At 37.9% G+C, this 23,620-nt stretch overlaps 1 protein-coding gene across 1 annotated transcript in view; it reads left to right on the top strand.

Moving 5' to 3' along the window:
• Positions 1-23,081, top strand: part of NR2F2 (nuclear receptor subfamily 2 group F member 2) — a 53,417-nt gene extending 30,336 nt beyond the window's left edge. Inside the window, exon 4 of the mRNA XM_073653320.1 lies at positions 21,404-23,081. Within this exon, the coding sequence (XP_073509421.1) occupies positions 21,404-21,430 (27 nt within the window). The 3' untranslated portion in view covers positions 21,431-23,081. The remainder of the gene's footprint in view (positions 1-21,403) is intronic.
• Positions 23,082-23,620: the final 539 nt, after the last annotated feature.

Below are 23,620 nucleotides of genomic sequence, written 5' to 3' on the forward strand. Positions count from 1 at the left end.
AAGGCTGCAGGTTTTACCTGTACATGGATTTGTAAAATAGTAAAGCATATATTATTCCTCACATTAAGGTTATGTGGTGAACAACTGATATACAAAAGCCGCCATACAGCACATAAAATATATACTAAAAAAGCTCCAGCGAATTTATGCCCAAGGATTAAACATGACAAGGCATCTTTTTCTGCTTTTCATATTTCTTTCCATTTCTTCCCTCTTTGCCTCTTTCCTTCCTTCCATCCTTCCTTTTATTTCTCGTTTCCTTGTTTTATTCCTCCCCTTTCTTCTTTCTTTCTTTCTCTCCTTTTCTTTCCTTTCCTTCTCCTTGTATTATACCGTTCCATATTTTACCTTTTGCCCTCTCTCTTTATACTTTTCTGTTTTTCATATTTCTTTATATTTCTTCCCTTTTTGCCTCCAGTTGTTCTTTCCTTCCTTCTGTCTTTCCTTCCTTTTTTTTCTCGTTTCCTTGTTTTATTCCTCCCCTTTCATCTTTCTTTCTTTTCTTTCCTTTCTTTCTTTTCTTTCCTTTTCCTCTCCTTGTATTATACCGTTCCATATTTTACCTTTTGCCCTCTCTCTTTATACTTTTCTACTTTCTTTCTTTCTGTTGCTCTTTCTGTCTCTCCAGCTCTTTTACGTTATCTACCTCTCTGCCGGCTTTGTGGAAGGAGTGATCCAGCTGACAGTATGTGTGGAGCATCTTCTGCATCCTCTTCATATTTGGGTTGTAATTAGTTTTCGCACTCATTCACTAAAAGTGAAATAATTATTTTATTCCCAGCAATCAATAACACAGTGAACACGTGACTGCACAACTCCTCTTATTAATACAGAACATATTATTATTCTTATTCTTTCATGTGTCTATGGAGGTGAACCTTTCCAGAGCACAGATACAGGTGGACGGTGCCGCCTGCACATTGCTGCACGGTGGCTGTGCTGTGGGTAAAGTGTGAAGGGGCTGTCAGCAGTCATTACACCGGCTGTCTAACAGGACATCTCAATCTCCCTGGCAGCCTGTGATGAGAGCAAAGACCCCTCTAACATGACAGCCCCCAGCCCTGTGCCCATCAGAAGCAGCTCCAGGATCCCTGGCGTGCAAATCACTAATATATTACCGCCAATGATCATATATAAATGCCAACCTATGCCATGTCCTAGTGCATATATATATATATATATATATATATATATATATATATATATATGTATATATACCCGTGATGCCATAAACATACAAAATAGAGATATCTGAGTACTGTATCATATTATTCTATACTAAGACGACCATGATATTACGAATGTCTATCCTATGCTTTGTATGAGATGGGATGTATAATGTTTTTCGTAATATATTATATTAATAATATATATTAGTTATATAATAGAATGACAATCCTAAACTGTCACTGAAAACCTAATTCAGTGTCTCTTTTCTAAACAGAGAAGGGACAAACTGTTTAGCAAAATCATTCAGCTGATGAATCTATCTATCTATCTATACACATATATATATATCTATACATATATTTATATACAGATATATATATATATAAATATATATATACATCAACTGAATGATTTTGTTAAACAGTCTGTTCCTCTTAGAAAAGAGACACTGAATTAGGTTTTCAGTGACATTGTGTGTGTGTGTATATATATATATATATATATATATATATATATAAAATATATTTCTATATAAATATCTGTCTATTTATATATATATATACACACATACTGACACATTCAGTGTCTCTTTCCTAAAAGGGACACACTGTGTAAAGATCATTTTATCTATCTATCTATCTATCTATCTATCTATCTATCTAAATAGTGTTTTTAATGATTATAAAATACCTATTATAATGTTATATGCAAATTGTTATTATCGTTATTATTATTACTGTTAATATTATTATTATTTGTTGCTGTATTTCAGCCATACTCTCAATGGCGCTATATAAATAAATAATAATAATAATACTAATACTCTTGCCTTGGTGACCCTGCAGTGGGTACATCTCAGTGTATATACAGGACAGCTACACACATTGTACAATACCATTTTCTCCACATATTACATTTTACATGAGAGAGACAGAAATCCAGACATCAACATTATAATCAGTGAGAATGGCTTCCAGGCAATCCTACTATATCCAGCGCCAATAATAACCAGTGTGATCTCTTACTTACTAGATCACAGGCGCCCATCCCAGCCGGCAGCGCGCAGCCCAGAGCTTTGATACTAGAAAGCATTAACTCTTTCCGCTATGTGGCCTCCCCTAAAATGTAACTAGACAAAAAAAATATTCACTGGAAACACAGCTCAATCTGAGATCTGAATTATTTCTGATAATTCTTTAGGATCGTATTTATCGCAACTGCGACACCTTCAATGCAAAAGTCGTAAGAATAGAGCAACCGAAATACAGAACGCGCTGCGCTGAGATATAACAAGTGTGTGCACAGGAGCTGACAATCGGATTGGACTTCTCTCAATACTTTCGTGTTACATGACACATGGACATTATTCTTCATAATAATTATGTTTTTCAAAAGTATATTATTGACCCCTGTAATGCCTCTAAGCTCCCAATTATGTGGCAGATTGTTGCAAACAGTAGTTTTCTAATCTATTTATTTATTTTTATTTATTTTACTCACTTCTATCTATCTATCTATTATCTATCTATCTATCTATCTATCAATCTAGCTATCTAGCTATCTATCTAGCTATCTATCTATCATCCAGATATCTATCTTTCGCTTTCCTTCATTCTTTCTTTCTCATTTGCTCTTTTTTTCTTCACTTTCTTTCTTTCTTTTCTTCTTTTTCTCTTTCTCTCTTTTGCTCTTTCTTTTTTTTGTTGGATTCCATATGTAAAATGAAGGACTGATGTGAGGAGCAGTTGCGGTACACTTGGTCATGGTGCCCTGACAGTCCTCCTATATTGCTATGCTGGCCATGCTCCCTATGTGGTCACAATATTGCATATAATTGCGGCACACAGCCGTATTCTGGATACATGGTATATTTCAGAGACAAATAAAACAGTAAAACCGCCTGGAAATGATTATATGAAGCAGCCCGTCATTTCATTGTAACAGAGGCAATGTATGTGCTTTAACCCTTGCAGTCCCACTATGGGGAAGTGACGCTTTAGCTGTCAGAAGTTAGACATCAATGCTGCCTCCTATATGAGAATATCTCAATTACTACATAACAAAGGTAGGAAAGAGAAAAAGGAGAAAGGAGGTCTGGGAAAGGAAGGGTGGGGGTAATCATTGTGTAGTCAATCTAGTCATCTATTTTGTCTTGATTAACTATTTAAGTTCTGATCCTGGCTCCTTTGACCACTGCGCCCTCTCTTCCCTCCATTATCGTGAACTTTATATTTCTCAAATCATTTTATTCCTTTTCTGTCCTTTTTTTTTTTTTATCAGAAAAAAAAAATAAATGAAATGTTCATTCTTAGATTAGGCGGTCTGGTTTCTCTATCAGTAAAGGGGATGAGGTTCCTGGGACTATAATGGGCCAATTGTAGCTGGTATGTGACCCATAAAATGTGGAGGTGACTATTCCGGCTATGGTATGTAATTATGCAAAACACTTTCTATACAGCCTTGCCATCTGATCTAATGACAGTCCCCAAGGTCTCTTTCACAAGGGGAGGGCCCACATACAACAGGAACAAGCACTCACTAAAAACTGCCCATTGTCTTAATAACATCTTAGCCCTAAATGAGGAGCATAAACACAACACTGATAAACAGCAGGCAGGTACCTTCCAACTGCACCAACACCCATTATAAGGAGGTGTACACAATCTGTAACAACAGGTGCAAAGTCTGAGCCCAACTCAGCTAATTACAGGAAAACGTTACAACATCTGGGACACACACACAGACTCACTCACACACACTCAAATACACACAATCACACAGACACACTCAAATACACACAATCACACAGACACACTCAAATACACACAATCACACAGACACACACTCAAATACACACACTCAAGTACACACAATCACACAGACACACTCAAATACACACAATCACACAGACACTCAAATACACACAATCACACAGACACACACTCAAATACACACACACACTCACACACACTCAAATACACACACTCAAGTACACACAATCACACACCCACTCAAATACACACAATCACAGAGACACACTCAAATATACACAATCCCACACACACACTCACAGACACACACTCAAGTACACACAATCACACACCCACTCAAATACACACAATCACACAGACACACTCAAATATACACAATCCCACACACACACTCACAGACACACACTCAAATACACACAATCACACACACTCAAATACACACACACACTCACACACACACTCAAATACACACACTCAAATACACACAAGCACACACACACACACACTCAGACACACATACACACTTGAACATACACTCACGGACACACAACACACACTTAGACACACAACACACACAGACTCACACACACTGAGACATACACACACACGCTAGTATAATACTGTTCTCATTAATCATATTTAAAAGTGAATTATGCTTTTTCATAAAGAAACCTCTGCTTATTTATAGCACATTGGATATAAGGTCAGAGTATGATCTTTGGGCTGTGTAATAGAAAGCACATGTTATACCTTCAGAAAGTATACTAACAATTTTTGCAGAGAATGATGGGAGCAGGGGTGCTTACTAAGGTCAATATATACATATATATATATTTTATATATATATATATATATATATATATATATATATATATATGTGCATTATGGGCTTTACTGTACATAAATATAACACGTGCATGTAACACTGTATTACAGCTGGGAGGATATATAATGAATTAGCTCTTTCAGATGGGATATACAACTTTGTCTAGTGTCCAGCGTGGCTTTTCTAAAGCGGGTTGGAAATTAAAAGTCCATATTTGCATTTTAATGCAGCTCCCCCTCCTCTTGTGCTTAGATCCCCTTATCATCACATAGAGGTGCAGCCGCTATATGAAGAAATGAAGTGCTGCCAATGGCACAGATAGACAGATCGGCTCTTGTCAGGGGTCAGCATGCCTCAGATTGCTTCTAGAGATCTTTTGAACAATTCACACGACTGAAAGCTTAGTGGTATTACTTGTTCTGAAGCCCCAGTACTAGGATCACATTCACAAATAGAGGTCTGCGGAATTTCCATGCTAACTTGCTCACAGGCTTCAACCATTCCTTTTTTTTTTTTCTCCTGGTGACACAATTCTGATCCCTGAGATGACAAGACTTGTGAGGAGAGACAGAGAAAATTGCATCTCGCATTGTAGCTACTTCCCAATCAAAGGGGGCTTTATCCTTGTCTGTCAGGGAGAAAAGCATAAAATACAAAATGAGTTTTGTGTTTCATAATTAAACATCCCCACCCCGAATCTTTTCACATTTGTACACACTGAGCCCCCCTCACACACAGCATTTACTTTCCCCTGCTGCTGCTGCTGCTGCGGCGGCTCTCCTTCTCTTTCCTTCTGTTTTATCGGTAAAATATCCAGAATCATAGAAAAAAAAAAAGACTTTGCTACTTTGTATCATGAATATCGGTTGGAGTAGTTAGGAAAGCAATGGGTTATTAATAAAAAATGGCTTTGAATCTTGTACTCCTACACGATGAACAAGGCGTAAGTGTCCCTGTAAGAGATCTCTGCCGCTACTATTACAGAAAAAAGTTCTGCGACATTTTGTGCAATCTTGATATTTGACTTGTACTAGTCCGTACTTAGTTAATGAGTGTACATCACGGAAATAGAAAATATGCTGCAATATTGTCGCTGGCTATAGAGGCTTAAAAAGAAAAGAAACCAAAGAAATAAATCTAATAAAGAATATATATATATACATATACATATATATATATATATATATATATATATATGTACATATATATATATAAAACATATGTATACATACATTAAGTGAACTGATGAATTTAATACAATTCTGCTACTTAATCATTTTAATGAGTTCATCTTTAGTTTTGTGAAAATTAAGAGCGTTTTTTTCCCCCCAACAGAAACAGTAAAAGGTGATATGGGCAACCGTCTAGATGATGATATTATTTCTTAATTAGCTTGGTGTCAAAGGTTTAGGGAGCCCGATTAACTATATTTTACCTTAATTACACACTCAACTCCACTGAGTATCTTCTGGGCGCTGAGTTTTTTTTTTTTCCCATTTATTACGAAATAATGCGTAAAAACACAAAATATTCATTTCAACGCGTTCATTAATTCTTTGTAATATTAATTAATTGCAAGAGATGCTCGCGCGCAGATAAAGGGAGCAATCTCTTCAAGATTTACGGAAGGTGGAAGAGAACAAGAGTTGTAGTGAAAATGGATATTAAAATTCGCAAAATGAACAATTCAGATGGATACGGAGGGATTCATCATCATTGTGTGTGCCTTTGTGAAAGGAAAACGAAATACTTGAGAGAATAAATAGATGAAATGAAAAAGTAGATAATGTAAATTGTGCGACTTGTTGAATCTACTTATTTATATATTTAAATTAATATATACATATATAGACATATATACAGTACATATACATATATGTATATATATATATATATATATGTATATATATATATATATATATCAGAAGTACATTATTGGCCGCCGGGGCTTGTTCTGTAGTAAGCCGCCTGACACACATGGTCATCTCAGTCTCAAACTTGTGCTGATATTAAATGTTACTGCGACAAGTCGTGCCTACCAGAAGACAACTGCCTTTCAAATGAGAATAAAAAGAGACACGACTGTTCAGTGTAACAATGAGATGCGCCCAACATTTACCATACAGGTCATCATCATAAAAGATCTGCTGAAACATCACTTTCCATTCAGCCATTTACTCTTGTGACAATCTTCCCTTTAGTTCCTACCACTCGTGTGAATTTTAAAGCAGAATTATTTCTTTTAATGCACATTCCTTCTCACAAAACTAAAAATCCCAGGAAGGTAATATCCATACATCAGACATATGCTCTTATGATTAGTGCTCATCAGTGATGCAACAAGTTTTGGCATTAATCGCCAGTAATAATCATTTGTGATAATCTGTATATCAGTCATAGGAAATTAGATCTCTTCTAGTGGTAGGTATTAATTCATTTGAGACATTAAGATATTTATTGTTTACATATTTTATATTTTTATTCTTAATAATAAAGAATAAAAAATGTAATCTTTTGTTCCCACCTATCCAGCTATTTTTCCCTCAAGGGACCCTTTCTATGGGACCCTTCACATCACCTGGTGCATCAGTTGTTGTTACAGACCCTTAATGAAGCTGGATCAGAAAGTGCTTCATGGTTTTTTTTAAGCCAGTTCCATATTTTTGTAGTCGAAACTGATGAAAAATACTGATGATATCTGATGCAGATTTGACATCAGCTGCGATCAATGGAGGCACAAAAAAACTGATCCCTATGCAATTGATAAATAGAAATCCCTTGTATATACGAACAGTGCACCGACCCACAGAGTATGACCCAGGCTGGATTCACACCAGCTTATCCAAAATCATCTGTATAGGGCTAGGATCACATGACAGTATAAGAAATCAGTCCGATTTTCATCCAGAAAAGTGGGATGATTTTTTTTCTCACTTGTCATCCGTATACGATCCTTTTTTTTTTTTACAGCAGCTATTAATCATTTACAGGAGAATTTCCAGTTTCCTACATTATAGAGTTGCAATATGTCCACAAAAATCGGATTCTATTCTATAGGATTTGATTTTTTCTCGCACCCATAGACTTGAATGTGTGAGTCTCATCCGATTCAAATCGCAGCATTCTGGGATTTTATTTCAGATTCAGATTCAGTGAAAAAAATTGTTCATCTGCACGGCCCCACTGAACAACATTGGTCCGAGTGCGATCCGTTTTCTTTCCAGACAGCACTCAGACTGAAAATACGGTCATGTGCACGAGCCCTTACGTCCATTAAAAATTGACTATTTTAATCTGTATTATCATCCGTATGTCGTGTTTTATGTCCGTATGTCCGTTTTGGCCCTCTGTATAGCATCTGTTTTATACAAGAACAATTTAATAAATAATAAAGGATAAATACAGTTTCCTATCTTTTGTAACGTATCTAAGAAAAGCGCATGACATGCGGATGGTAACCCTTGTGATATGTTTTTTAAACACCCATGGACTTATAATGGGAGAGTCTGATCCAGAATACGGATCAATGTAGCGCCTGCTGCGATTTATTACAGGCGGACCACCAGTCCTTATGGAAAAACATTCATGTAAACTGCCACATTGACTTGCATTGGTCCGTATACTATCAGTCTTGAAGTTTAATATGTTCTTCTGAGTGGGCTCTTACTGTGATGTGTATTTGGGGGTCATTGATGACAATTTTATTTATAAGGATTTAGGTTGTTTTAATGTGTTGAAACTGATCATCCTTGAATTAATATTAGTATTTATAAAAATGATTTTTATGTATTTATTTTATCTGTTCTTTTTGCTTATATTATTAGCTAATGTGGACAAGTCTTCTTTTGTGAATATTTTAGCTTTTTTTACATTTTTTTTTAAAGATTTTATTTTTTAATACAGAGACTAACGTGTAATATAAAGTGCACAACAGCACCCTATTGCACGCTAAGTTGCACCCGCTCAGTAATTGATTAGTTAAATCATAAACTAAAGTCTACTACATCTGTACGTGTATAACATCTAATTCCTATATTATCCAGAACTATGATAGCTTTGTATGAATTACTATATATAATATTTCCTATAATAATGCCGAGAGTAATAATAAGTGTTGCCGCCATCACTGGTATACAGATAAATCAGGTGTTTTTTCTTTCTTTAATCAAATTATCAAGAGAAACTTGATAAATGGCCCCCAAGGTAAAGCGGCTGCCTTTGATTTCTATGCAAATCGCGCATACAGTGCTTCTTAAAATTCAAGTCCATAAAATGACTGGGGAATTCGAACATTTATCATTTTCAAAGGTATTAATTCAAGATGCATTGCCTGGCGGCTTTCTGTGAATATTATCTGAGAAAGGCCAGGTCATCTCTATGAACTATTGATTAGAAGTCATATCTTCCCATGTTGGGAGAAACTGCATTTGCCTCTCTGACAAGGTGAGCCTGTTTCTAGGAAGGCTGATTGCCATATTATTTAGTTCTATAGTACTCGCTATTTTAGAATTTCCTTGGATTTTAACTTGTGACCCTGAGAAACCAGTAAAAATCGTCCGAATCTCCCCTTTTTAACCTAAAACAGACGCAATAGAAGAGGTGAAAGACGATAGAAGATTGTTGACTGGTAGATGCTGCAAAAGGTGGAATGGAAGAACGTCCGCTGAAGACAGTGAATGTCATACAACGGGGGGGAATCTAACTGCTCATCCCTGGAAGGCCTGGTCTTTATATTGGAGTCTCTGAAAATTGTCAAAGTCATTAGATTACATTTGCCAATGGTTATGGCGCTGCTAAAACTCCCTCAATTGCTGAAGATAGGAAACAGCATCGAACAAGGCACAGGAGTTTGACATCTACTCCTCTACCCCTACTGCTATAGCACCAGTAATTAATGTGGGGTTCTCCAAATATTTACCTTTTAAAAACAATTTAATTGTATACCAAAAAATGCAACTCAAACAGTTTACGTTTACTGAACACAACTGCTGATAGGATGATATTTGATTCCTGTCACTTTAAGAGGAACAATATGGTTTCAACGCTCACATGAGGGACATTTCTTGAACATTTCACAACAAGCCAAACTGATAAAACACTAAACAATGTGTAACATTTTCTTGGTCAGACATCCAAAATGTGTTACCACACACAGTCTCCCACCAATATGTTGGACTCCATCATGTGTTATGTGGCAATCTATCACTCAGTCATGGAGCCCTATTCTCTAGTGCTTTGTCTGTCTAATACAATATAGGACCCCATACTCAGTGATCTTGCTGACTTATGCTAAAGGGGTTTTCCTGGCTTTTCACTAACGTCTGCAGTCACTCCTTGGGAATCCTCATATTGTGGGCATTGCGTTTGTGAGGATTCTCCAGTGCTGATGGAGAGACCGAGTGGTTAAGTGACAGCAAGAATGCGAATTGCATACTCCCAGCCACATTCCGACTAGACATGCTCGACCTCGCTTAATACTAGTGAATTCAACGAGGCCGCACACGTCTAGTCAGAATATGGCAGGCAGTATTCATATCGCATACTGGCTGCAACATGAGCGCTCGGTCTCACCATAAGCACCGGAGAATCCTCACAGTGCGTGCTGATATAAGGATCCACGGGTCTGCAGTCACATACAGTGGAGTGACTTCAGACTTTTATGGAAAACTTTTATGACAAAGTTCCTTCTAATAGGCAATTTTAATAAAGGTGCAAACTTCAGGACCATTTCTAATTCACTTACACTAGTAGCAATCCCGCCCCAACAATGAACCTTAAAGTCTTCCACTATACCATTCCTCCCACTGTATATTCCGTCTAGTCCTGTGTAGTTCAGGACTGTACTGGCGGGCACCACCATAGGCCAACAGGGCAACTAGAATTCTTTGATGTTCAACACTTCTACAGCCAAAGCCTTAGATTTATTCTTACATGCCCCACCAAGAAAAGAGGTCTTAAATCATAAAAATTATATTATAATATATATATATATATATATATATATATAAAAAAAATTAAACCTTACTAGTATACTAGTGCCCAGGTCACAGCTTAAACACTGCAGAGACTCAGGTCGAGCACTTCCTGTGATAAGTCTGTATTCTCGCAGATAGCTATAATGTCTGGTTCATACATCCCCTCTCCTCTGCACTCATATAACAGATAAGTTCTGTATCCAATCTTGATCCAGGCTCTTACTAGGCTTAGGCCATCCTCCATGTCTCCCCTGACACTTTCACTCAGAAGACCCTGGTTCCTTTGACCAGTCACCAGCAATGGTACCATAGGGCACCGCCATCCTCCAGTAGACCTGCAAAATAAGACATACAGTTGTGCTCAAAAGTTTACATAGAAAAAAGAGTGACAGACCTTGCACTACACATGTAGGGCAGGTAGAGAGTGACAGACCCAAAACTACACTTGAAAGAGTTATTGAGTGTCAGACCTCGCACAACACAAGGAGGGCGCAGGTAATGACCCAGTGCAATGGTTCCAGTCAGTAAAGGATAGAACTTTACTGCTTCGATACCCTGTTGGCAGATCGCTGACTGAGATGGCGTCACAGATATAAGCGACCCAAGTGTTATTGCTCTCCTTTACTAGCAAAAGACCAAGGTGTATCTAAAGTGCAAGTACAGGTTGTGGGCAAGATGCTGCAAATACTTATTGGATAGTCAGAAGTGTCCAGCATCAGGGCTCCATCTTTCAGTCTTGGTATGGGGTGCTATACTACTACTGCTTTTACTACTATTACGAATAATAATAATAATAATGTGTATACATTTTTTTTTTCATTATGCCTATATACACTGCTCAAAAAAATAAAGGGAACACTTAAACAACAGAATATAGCTCCAAGTAAATCAAACTTCTGTGAAGTCAAACTGTCCACTTAGGAAGCAACACTGATTGACAATCAATTTCACATGCTGTTGTGCAAATGGAATAGACAATAGATGGAAATTATTGGCAATTATCAAGACACCCTCAATAAAGGAGTGGTTCTACAGGTGGGGACCACAGACCACATCTCAGTACCAATGCTTTCTGGCTGACGTTTTGGTCACTTTTGAATGTTGGTTGTGCTTTCACACTCGTGGTAGCATGAAACCGACTCTACAACCCACAGAAGTTGCTCAGGTAGTGCAGCTCATCCAGGATGGCACATCAATGTGAGCTGTGGCAAGAAGGTTTGCTGTGTCTGTCAGCGTAGTGTCCAGAGGCTGGAGGCGCTACCATGAGACAGGCCAGTACACCAGGAGATGAGGAGGTGGCCGTAGGAGGGCAACAACCCAGCAGAAGGACCACTACCTCCGCCTTTGTGCAAGGAGGAACAGGAGGAGCACTGCCAGAGCCCTGCAACATGACCTCCAGCAGGCCACAAAAGTGCATGTGTCTGTATAAACGGTTAGAAACCAACTCCATGAGGGTGGGATGAGGGCCCGACGTCCACAGATGGGGGTTGTGCTCACAACCCAACACTGTGCAGGACGCTTGGCATTTGCCACAGAACACCAGGATTGGCAAAGTCGCCACTGTTGCCCTGTGCTCTTCACAGATGAAAGCAGGTTCACACTGAGCACATGTGGCAGACGTGACAGGGTCTGGAGACGCCATGGAGAGCGATCTGCTGCCTGCAACATCCTTTAGCATGACCGGTTTGGCAGTCAACTTTTGATCAGGGTCATTTGGATATTTTTGGCTGTCATTAAGATTTAAAAAGATAAAACATAGTAGATTGACAATAAATGGCTTCACCCAACCAATAACCATGAGTGGAGAAAAAGTTTTTTTGTTATCATTCATATTCCCTGAAACAAGGCCAAGAAAGGAAAAATTCTGCCGGGGTATGTAAACTTTTGAGCACAACTGTATATACAGTATAATATAACATAAGAACATGGAATGACCTTTAACATCTGCGTAGTCTCTTAATAAACTCACAGCCCTTAAACGAATAGGAAACAAGGAGACAGATGCTGCCCATAGACTGCAAATAAATAGGGGGTCACACATTTCACCCCCTTTGCATCCATAACTGTCCAAACCATATACATCAGGCAATAGATCACTATACCAGCAATCATAACATGCTTATAGATTGCAACTAGCCACACACATCACAAAAATTCCACCACATAACGATGACTTTTGTGGAATCCACTGAGATTGAAGTTTGTGTATAGGAGCTGCTGAGTGTCCTCCAATATCTACTGATGGAGAAACAAGGATCAGACATGCTCAATGAAACCTCAAGAAATCGCTGCTCCACAAGACATTAGTCTATGTCACTCTCATTGTTGAACTAAAATCCCTGGTTGCCAGATCCAAGAATGTATGGTTAGTTGGGTTTCATTGGAACAAGTCCATGGCTGACATCTTTTTTTTATGATAATGGACAACATTTTAGGTTGTGGTGGCTTCACTATCTTTTCTTCTCTGGGTCGTGGGTATTGACATCTTGATTCAGTCTTTGCTTCATTGCCAAGGTTTTTCTACAGCTTTCAAGCTCACAAACATGAGAAAGCTACTCTAAAAACAAAAAGCGTTCAGATACATGGTTGAATAGATCCATGATATGCCGCTGAGAGACTGCAATAGGCTCATATCATACCTTTGAGTACCTCGAATATTAGATGGCTATAAATGGTGGCAAAAACTGTGTGATCGCATGTTATATTACAGAGGTATTCCCCCTAGAAGCATGTTGCACTATACAGCTGCACACAGGTCCAACAGCTCTTAACACGGGAGTTCAGGGACTTTGTGTTTAATTATTTCTTCTCCTTCTAAACTTTATTGCTGCCAGTCTATTTAGATTGCATATTACATCCACATCAAGCTTATACTTGATTCATATTATTTATTTTCACTCACTTATATAGCACCATTAATTCCACAACGCTTTACAGACACCAGAATCACTGTCCCCACTGGGGCTCAAAATCTAGATTCCCTATCAGTATATATTTGGAGTGTGGGAGGAAACCGGAGAACCTGGAGGAAAGCCACGCAAACACAGGGAGAACATACAAACTCCTTGCAGATGTTTTCCTTGGTGGGATTTGAACCCAGGACCCCAGTGCTGCAAGGCTGCAGTGCTAACCACTGAGCCACCATTTTGCCCTTTTTGGAACCGTACAATTTTGTCAGGACTTACTGATCGACTCTTCTCCAATACCAGATATTGGGGAAAGTAGAGTCAGGCATATTGGATTTCAATATGTCTGCTCCTTTTATTCTTAAAAAGATGAGTCTGGCAGTGACTTACTCCTCTCTTCCTATTGAGAATGCATGCATGCTCAGTGAAGGAATACAAATTCTGCTAACAGATATCTGAAGTATTAACATGCCTGATAAATGTACTAACATGCTTTTATGGCATCAAAACATTGTGTATTTCAGCAATATATAGTAAATATTGTTTTGTGTTCACTTCAATGGAAAACTGTTCATGTGTGTGGACAAAATCTATCTGAAATAATCTATTCAAATGAAAAATACATTAGTTACTTTGTCATCAATAGATGAAGAGTATAATTATTGGTTACTGGTCTTCGAGTCATCTGTAAAATCATCAGGCTTTACAGCAAACATCATCTATTATTGTCCTTATTAATACCGCTAATCTTATTGTCCAATCCATGCTATAGGTCTGTAGCCAAGTGCACAACGCCTGGCTGTCATTATTCCACAAGTTATCTCTGCATGATTCTATTTTACCAATTGGGCGAACAGATAAGGGAAAATGTTCTTCTATAATTCCATCGATTTTAGAGCATCCCATCCTGAGAGAGAGATCAGAGCTCTTGATCAATAAAATCAACGTGGATGACAAGTTAAGACCCAGTGGCTATTATATTAATGGAATTACCTAGCACATACTTGTATACAATACTATCATATGATACTACTGAAATACCTCACTCAATACCATAAGAGGATAAACCAATTCCGTCTACTCCTGATGACTTCAGAAATCCTTGATAAAAATTGCTGTTTAGAAATAAAGGCAACATATTGATTTGTTACGAACTTCTTTGAACTCATGTCCGCTTGCAGATTGTATCAGTTTGACTGATCTCGTCTAAATCTTCCTTGATATTTTCACAATTTAAAGGGAATGTGTTATTACAAAATGGCTGTTTGTTTAAATACCGTTTTAATACTAATGTACAGAATATGTTTTGTAAAAATCTGAAATCTTGCAGTTTTTGCATGGGCTACTAAGTCTAATATTAGACTAATACTTTTTGTTTTGTACTGATGATATTCTACTGTGTTCTGTACAGAAACAGTTGAAAATACAGGATCCACCATTTACAACAAGTGGTATGGTTCTAACTGGTGAGTTGATTTCTCTAAGCCATAGGTCTCGGCGAGAAGTACAGACCAGAGTCGACAGTGTAGTGGAGCGCGTCTTGAGAGACAACTCATGAATCAGGGTGAACAAGAACAGCACGGTATGCAGGACAGCAGAAAAACAAGCAGAGCAGGTAACACAGATGAAGCAAAGCCAGGTGTGTTAATACACACAGGGACAGCAGCAGTGTAGTGAACTGGTATCTCCCAGCAAGGAAACAGCTAATCACAGGAATGCAGTCTGGCTCAACACAGAAGTAACTGTGAAGTAAAAGCAGTCTAGTATTTTCTAGCAGGGCAGTGGTTAGTTTCAGCAATGTAACAGAGATGTAAATGCAGTCTGGTATCTTATAGCAGGGCAAGGTTGAATAGCAGCAATGTAGCAAAGAAGTAAATGCAGAATATTTCAGCAAGGCAATTATTAATTGCAGGAATGCAATGAAGTATTGGCAAATTGTAGCTTCACATGAAGAGATGTGTTAGCTTGATGGCAGCGGCCAGGTGAGAACAGATGTTAGTGTAGTTGGTAACTTGCTGACAGTTTCGTGTGGATAATTCCTAATTAAACAGGACTGAGCTTGAAAATATCTGTGACTGAGTAGATGACAGATATCTGGCTGGAACTGGACCAAGTGAAGTAAATGCAAACTCCTGACAAACTTGCGGCAATTTAAACAATGTTACTTAATATCCAATTACCTTGCCTCTTTCAAATCAGAATTAAATGGTCTGGGATGATGATGTCAGAGGAGTTCGTCTGAAAAACGTTACCTAAAAAACCTGAAGTGGTTAAGGGGGGCCAGGCATGGCGCTCCTGCCAGGACAGGTGAGTCACAATCGGTGATGGTCCCAGCTCACCTCCTCCCTTTCCTGCATAACCTACTTTTGCCTAGTTTAGTGCATACCTAGATAGTGCTTCGGGAGAAGTCAATGAGAAAGGAAACATTTAGGAATATACATTTCCCTAAAATAGTTTGCAAAGAAACAATACAATTTCATAAACTCCTAACCCACCTCCTCATTACACAAAATTTCTCAATTTTTAATTCTGAGATTAATATTAAAGCATTGAATGTTTTTTATTGTTGTAATGCTTAGAGAAAGCTTTTAGTGTAACAGGCTAATTTATTTATGGAAAAGTGTCACAAATACTATTTGTCTCTATGTTTCCGGTTTGGCTTTTACCTATTTGCACTTTAGAGATTCAACATCTTTTTAAAGTGATCATTTGGTTCACAAATGCCTTACTATGGAATTTAGTGTTCCCTGTCGAGATCCAATGGGGTAAGTTGAACCAAAAGCACACAGGCTTTTGACATTCTTTTCACATGTGTATTCAGACATAATCTCTTCTTGATTAGACTTCTGATTTTATTTTTTATATCTGTGTTTTACTTTGAAATATTTAAAGCAAATAAAACAAATCAGTGGAGGAGAACAATTATCCTGATTCCCCAAATTCCACCTAAATTTTTTTAGAAACTTTTTTTTTTATAAATGAAACTAACAACCACTTTTTCTTTTAATTACTTTTGATAGATTTTCGACTATGTGTTTTTTAAAGGTGTTATCGAAATTTACCTTTTTTGAAAATGGCAACTATAAAGATAAATAGATGACAGATATATAACCTAGTAGCTAGAGAGATAGATATATAGATGAAATTGATAATTTCCTGAGCAGCACAGCACTAATTATTCAGATTAGATAGTCGCTTTTCATACCATTTACATATCCTTATGTATCTTGTCAGATGTATTAAAAAGGAAACGTATGCATGCCAGGTACAATTAATGTTTATTTTCACCTATTTTAGTACACAAATAAAATTATTTACCCTAGCTGTGAATGATTATTCAGGTAACGTGTTCTGTGATGTGTTTTGTCAAAAGTTGTCCATTTTCATGAAATGTGCCATATAAAAGATGTCTGTTTGGCCGTTTTACCCACAATTCCTCATCAGTATACTCATTTGGCTCAGCCATGTTATTTATATGGAGAAATGAATGATTGGCCAACATTTCTAAAGCTCCTTATCTCAGGAGAACTTAGTAAAGAGGCAAGGGAAAAAATCCAATATGGCCGTTCCTCTAATCCCAATAGAGCAAATGGAAAAAAGGTCTGCCAAATTCCAAAAGGCATCTGCCAGCAGAAAGGCTGATGTCTATAACCAGTCTTAGATCATTCGCATTAAGGAGAAGATCCAGGAAAAAAGTTGGAATTCGGGTTTGCCAGGAGCGTTGGACGCATCCTTGACTGCTATAAACATTTATGTGTCTGCAGCCCCATATACCAAAGATCTCAGCGCAAAGAACATGAGTTTTTTGATCTTGCTTTGGAGAACACATAAAACATAGTAAAACACAGTAATTAGAGATGGTCGAATCGATCTGTTGAAAATCAAATTGGAGGTGAATTAAATTAAATTCACAGGTCCCAGAGAATTCGAACAATTCGCCAATCAATTCATGGGGATCACTAAAACAGAAAGAAAGCCCTGTGCCATTTCGTATTTTGCTCAAGATTTCATCATCAGGAGAGCGGGCAGACATGATGCCAGGTGCGGCCATGCTGGCTTCCCCATAATGCCAATCAGGGGGACTATCACAGCCACTAGAAAAGATGAGGGCAGGGAATACAGTGTCCATCTTGGATTTTACAGCCTGTGAATAGAAGGTCAGAGTGCACAAATCATCATTACAGATAGAAAGGCTTACATCAGCGTGTAATGTAGTTCTGCAGTGCTAAAGAACATGGGAATTGACACTAGTAATCTCAGTCTGTGAATAATAATACAAAGATTCAAGTGATAGGAAGGTGCAGGACCTGCAGAGTCTTTGGGACTGTGAATTTATTGATCTGTACCTTAATAACTTTTTTTTTTTCACTCTTATTGCACTATAAACTAGGAAGACAGTTTAAGTCCCCTCAGTCCTTATTTTCTTTCTGGCAAAAAATATCGAAATCAAGACTTGTCCATAAGAGAAAGCGAGCTTCCTGGTTTGTAAGACGAACAAGCCATAACATCTTTTTGCATTTCTTCTGCCTTGTATTTCTTACTGCCTTATTTATTTCTTCTGTCTTATAGGGTTTTTTTTTCAAAGAGAAAAGAAAAATCTCTACATTCTAGATATTTAAATGTAATTGTCACAAGGTGTGCATGTTTTAAAAAGTTTTCAATTTTTTTGCAGACATGCAATAGTCCAATATTACACCCCTTCACATCATATAAATACAGTGGTCTGTTACAGGTGCTTGCTTTTGGGATGTGAACCTACCACCCAACTAATGCCCTTTTTAATAAAAGCCTGGGGGTGTTTTCTTTTAAAATCTTTAAAAAACTATAGACATTTAAATTTTTGCATACCTATTTTACTAGTCCAATTTAACAACTGTACTCGCCAATACAATACTGTTGCCACATGTTCCTTTCAGGTGTGAACCTATATGTACCTTCCTAGCAATGTTGCATTTTTTGGGTATGACACATTTTTTTGTCAAGGGAGTCGTTTGGATTCATTTTAAAAAAGTTACTTTTGGGCAAAGTAACTCTCGCTCTCTGCATGTTTCACATCCTGAATTTAATTGTGCAACATTTCTTCAAGAAATATACCAGCTTGAGGAAGGTAATGTTTGTGATCAGAGAATTGTATGCTCATGTCAACCATTCCTACATGGCAAAGCGCACTCTCCTGGCTCTGCAAAAGGAAAATAGTCTACTAGAGGGATGCCTGATTTGCAATGTCTCAACTCATTGGAATTCATCACTGCATATGTTGGCGCATCTGAGCGAGCAGCATAAAGTGGTCATGGACTATACATGCAGCAGCCAAACTGGTGCATGGGTTACTATAAGATGCACCACTGGCAGCTGATGAAGGTCTCATGTCACCTACTGTGGCATCAACAATGTCATCCTCCTCATATTGATCCTGGAATAATCTCTCACTAGAATGCAACAAGTGGATGGAAGAAGAACAGCAAGTTTACAAGCTCATTGCCGCCCTGTGGCTGTTGGGGACCCTCAATGCCATAATTAGGGATGAGACTTGACGTTTTTCAGCCATTTACTTTGGGGCCAATGTAAGACATAACTTAAGATGCTTTTTTTCTTTTGGTATATGCAGACACAAGTTTGGTCATTGAACTCCATAAGCACATGCTGTATATATCTGAGCATTTTTTAAGCATATGCAGACCAATAAAAATTAATTAATTTTAAATTATTGATTATTTTAATCAGAAACATGGCAGTCATGGGCGGCATGGTGGCTCAGTGGACCATTGTGAGGGCTAATCTCTAAGCAGCGCTGTGTAATATGTTAGAGCTATATTGTCTGCACTGTTAGAAGAGGTGTGGAGACCTCTTTCATTTAATCCTCGGTGATAGAAATGGAGATTTAATGATAATGCTGCATGCTTCAGCTTTTTTATTTAGATCCTGGATCACTGATTTAGTATCAGATCGCTGATTAACCCCTTCATCCCCAAGCCTGCTTTCACCTTCATGACCAGACCAAATTTTACAATTCTGACCACTGTCATTTTATGTGGTAATAACACTGGAACGCTTCAACGGATCCCCCTGATTCTGAGACTGTTTTTCGTGACATATTGTACTTCATGATAGTGGTAACATTTCTTCGATAGGACTTATTTGTGAAAAAAACAGAAATTTGTCTAAAATGTTGAAAACTTTGCAAATTTAACATTTTTCATTTTTATACCCTCAAGTCAGAGAGTTAAGTCACACAAAATAGTTCAGAAATAACATTTCCCACATGTCTACTTTACAGCCGCACAATTTTTGAAACGTAATTTTTTTGTTGTTAGGTAATTAGAAGGGTTAAAAGTTGACCAGCAATTTCTCATTTTTACACCAAAATTTGCAAAACCATTGTTTTAGGGACCACATTATATTTGAAGTGACTTTGAGGGGCCTTTATGACAGAAAATACCCAAAGTGACAAAGTGACACCATTCTAAAAACTGAACCACTCAAGGTGCTCAAAACTACATTCAAGTCGTTTATTAACCCTTTAGGTGCTTCACGGTAATTGAAGCAATGTGGAAAGAAAAAAAATGAACATTTAACTTTGTTTCACAAAAATTTAACTTTAGACCCAATTTTTTTTAATTTCCACAGGGGTAACAGGAAAAAAATGGACCCCAAAATGTGTTGTGCAGTTGCTTCTGAGCACGCCGATACCCCATATCTGGTAGAAAAATACTGTGTGGGTGAATGGCAGGGCTCGGAAGGGAAGGTGTTTTGGTGAGCACCTTGAACCCCCAAGGAGCTTCACAGAAGTTTATAGCGTTGAGCCATGAAAATAAAAAAAATCAAAATTTTCCCACAAAATCCGGGTCACCATGGCAACGATAGGCCCCTCACAATGATGTCGAGGGAGAGCCGATCGAAAGGCAGAGCCCCTCCCTCAACCTGCCTTCTAAATGCTGTGATCGATATAGATTATTTCTTGAGTTCAAGAAAGCCAACACAAAATAACTTTGAGGTTAACTTCATCTCTACCTCTAATTGTCACTGGGATCGGATTCGAGAAATTTTCAACAAACATTGGCCGATATTAAAAACTGATAATGTACTTGCGGCCAATCTACCACCCACTCCACGCATGACACCACGAAGGAGCATAAACCTGAGGGAAAATTCACTACATGGTGAAACACAAGTCACCTTTTAATTCAAGAGGGCCAAGACAGGGCTACTTCCCGGCGACTGCGTGGGCTGCCCAAACATCCTGAGATGTACCACATTTGTCTCTTCAGACAGGGGCAAAGAGTATACGATTCGTGACTTTATTTCTTGCAACACCACACATGTGGTACATTATGCCACATGCCCATGTTCTATGATTTATATTGGGCTCACATCCCGGGAACTTAAAACCAGGACTCGTGAAGATTTACAAGATATTGTGGCTGCTAAAGAAGTGTCCGATCTATTAATACTAAAAATCCTACCTAGACACTTCAAGGCCTTTCACAGGTCTGATCAACATGGCTTAAAAATTAGGGGTAGAGATAGGATTCATGGTGTTATCAGGGGTGGTAACACGAAACAAATCCTTGCCCAACATGAATGTCATTGGATTGTTACCCTTGATATGATGTTACCTAAGGGACTCAATGAAAAGTTGAGTTTTGCTCCTTTTTTTGTGATTTGATCCTCACCTAACCTTGTACAGCTTATTGTGAAAATAGTCTCTCTACAATTTCGCTTTTAACTTTTGTCTTGTTTGTCTTTTTTTTTTAGCCTTTTCTTTCATTTTGGCCAGTTTGATCTTTTGGATATCTGGATACATGCCTGGATCACTACATACCTTTGAAATTCCTTTTGGAACTCATGCAAAATGAGATCTGTTGAACCCTACGTGATCAAGTTTTAATATGGACTGACATTACGGGTGGGATGTGCATTATGGGGGAGGCTAGCGGCTGGTTATCATGGTTTTCAATTTTTCATTATTTTTTTCATCTATATTTTTTCCATTATTTTTTCCTTATTTTTCCCTTTTTTTATTTTGTTTCATGTGGTATTATTTCAACATTTATTACTTATTTGTTTTTATATATATCCCATCTTTTTGTATATTTTTGGAATTATTTTTTATATTTTGTCTTCATTGTTTTCTTCTTTTTGATGGTCAGGTGCATGACTCATGTAAATTACCTATAGATCAAAGGAAACATGATCACATTTACTCACATACATACATCTCTTACATTGTAATGTGTGGGCATACTTAATTATGCCTTTTCTGGTTTCCCCTTGTTTTCAATCTTCCTGTGCACTTGATCATTTTATTTCTTTTTATTACTATTTTTCAATATCTTTTTGTTATTCTATCATTATTTTACTATTATTTTCTGATTGTTTACCACACTTTAGCTGTATGTCCATAAAAATTATATATGTTCACTTGTTGTTTCTTGGCTTGATTCCACTTTGTCACTTTTAGTTTTTTCCACATTTTTACTGATATTGGTATTCTTTATATGTTTCACATATATACCCTAATATCCCCTCTTAATAGCACTGACACTTTAAATATGCTTTTTCCTTTTTTGCGTCGCTCTGATATACTTCGCACTGTCACTTTAAATTAGTACTTTGCCATTTGATTAACAAGCACAAGAACCATTTAAAGTTACTGTGGTTCAAATATTGTAATATTTGCATGGCTATGATTACCTATTCGCTCCGCCAACCCACCTGTGTCATCATCATCATTATCATCGTCTTTCCATATATCTTTTTAATTATGGCCACTATCTACAGTATGGCCGCATTCTTGGTCTTCCCCGAAATGGCTGTTGATTGCGTGCATGCGCACTGTGATCTCTCGCACCATCATGTTCCGAATGGCTGCCTAACAAATGCCGTGTTCATGTCTAATGACGTCACTGGGTCAGCGTTTACCCGATATGCTCACAGCGCGATAACGGCCATTGCGGAAGTGATCATACTGGCGTGGATTCCGGAGCGCATGCGCAGCACTAATTAACACCATCTGGCTTCTGTGCTTATATACCTGAAGTGGGACACTTGACATGATACCCCTTTGAGAACGCAGCTACGCGAAACGCGCGTCAGGGGCAGAAGAGAGGGCAACTGTGGTCCAGGGATACTATGGGTAAGCATCAGTTATTTTGATTTTGAACCTTGTATTCACTACTGTATATTTGACTGGTTGTTAGGGGGCCCTTATTAGCATTATGATTGTTTCTCTGACTTTCTTATGTGCTGTTGTTGCTTTTGACACATACGTTGTGGTTCCCACTTGTTGCTCCCCTATCCCATATTGGATTTTGCCTATCCTTGCATGTTTTACATGTTTCCTCCTTACTAAAAGCTTGATACTATATATGGTTTACTCATATATGTATTTTTAATGTAAATCTTTCCTAATAAACTTGCTGGTTTTATCCTTTATTGTTGCTCGATGGTTTGTGGTTACTCCAATTTTTTGGTGGCATCACAGGTTTTCAATATGTGTGGGAGTACTCCACCATTTTATTCTTTATTTATATATAGGGAGAACACCGTAAACTATTTGGATATGTTCTCAACCTGGATATATAAGTTGTGCTGTATGAATATTGTTATAGATCGATATTGATCGCAGCATCTATTGGGTTAAACTGCTGGGAGCAGTGCGGAAACTGCTGCTGACAGTGAATACCAGGTGTCTGCTGTCATGTCAACTGAACATTCAGTGGTGATCACGCGCGCACAGCTCCTGTATGTGCAAAATCGCCATGACGTATCCATACGTCCAAGATCGGTAAGTACTTACCAACCTGGACATATGGATACGTCCAAGGTCATGAAGGGGCTAAAGAGGCCATCGTATAATGGTCAGTTTTTATTACCAAATATGTTAGGAGACCAGTCTGTCCAGTTTCTATTCATTCATTCTATTCATAGACATCTTGCCATCCACTTTGATCTCTAGTTTTTAGTGGGTAA

The sequence above is a fragment of the Phyllobates terribilis genome, unplaced genomic scaffold, assembly GCF_046119375.1.
Source record: "Phyllobates terribilis strain yellow unplaced genomic scaffold, ASM4611937v1 Scaffold_11__3_contigs__length_659146591, whole genome shotgun sequence".
NCBI lineage: Eukaryota > Metazoa > Chordata > Amphibia > Anura > Dendrobatidae > Phyllobates > Phyllobates terribilis.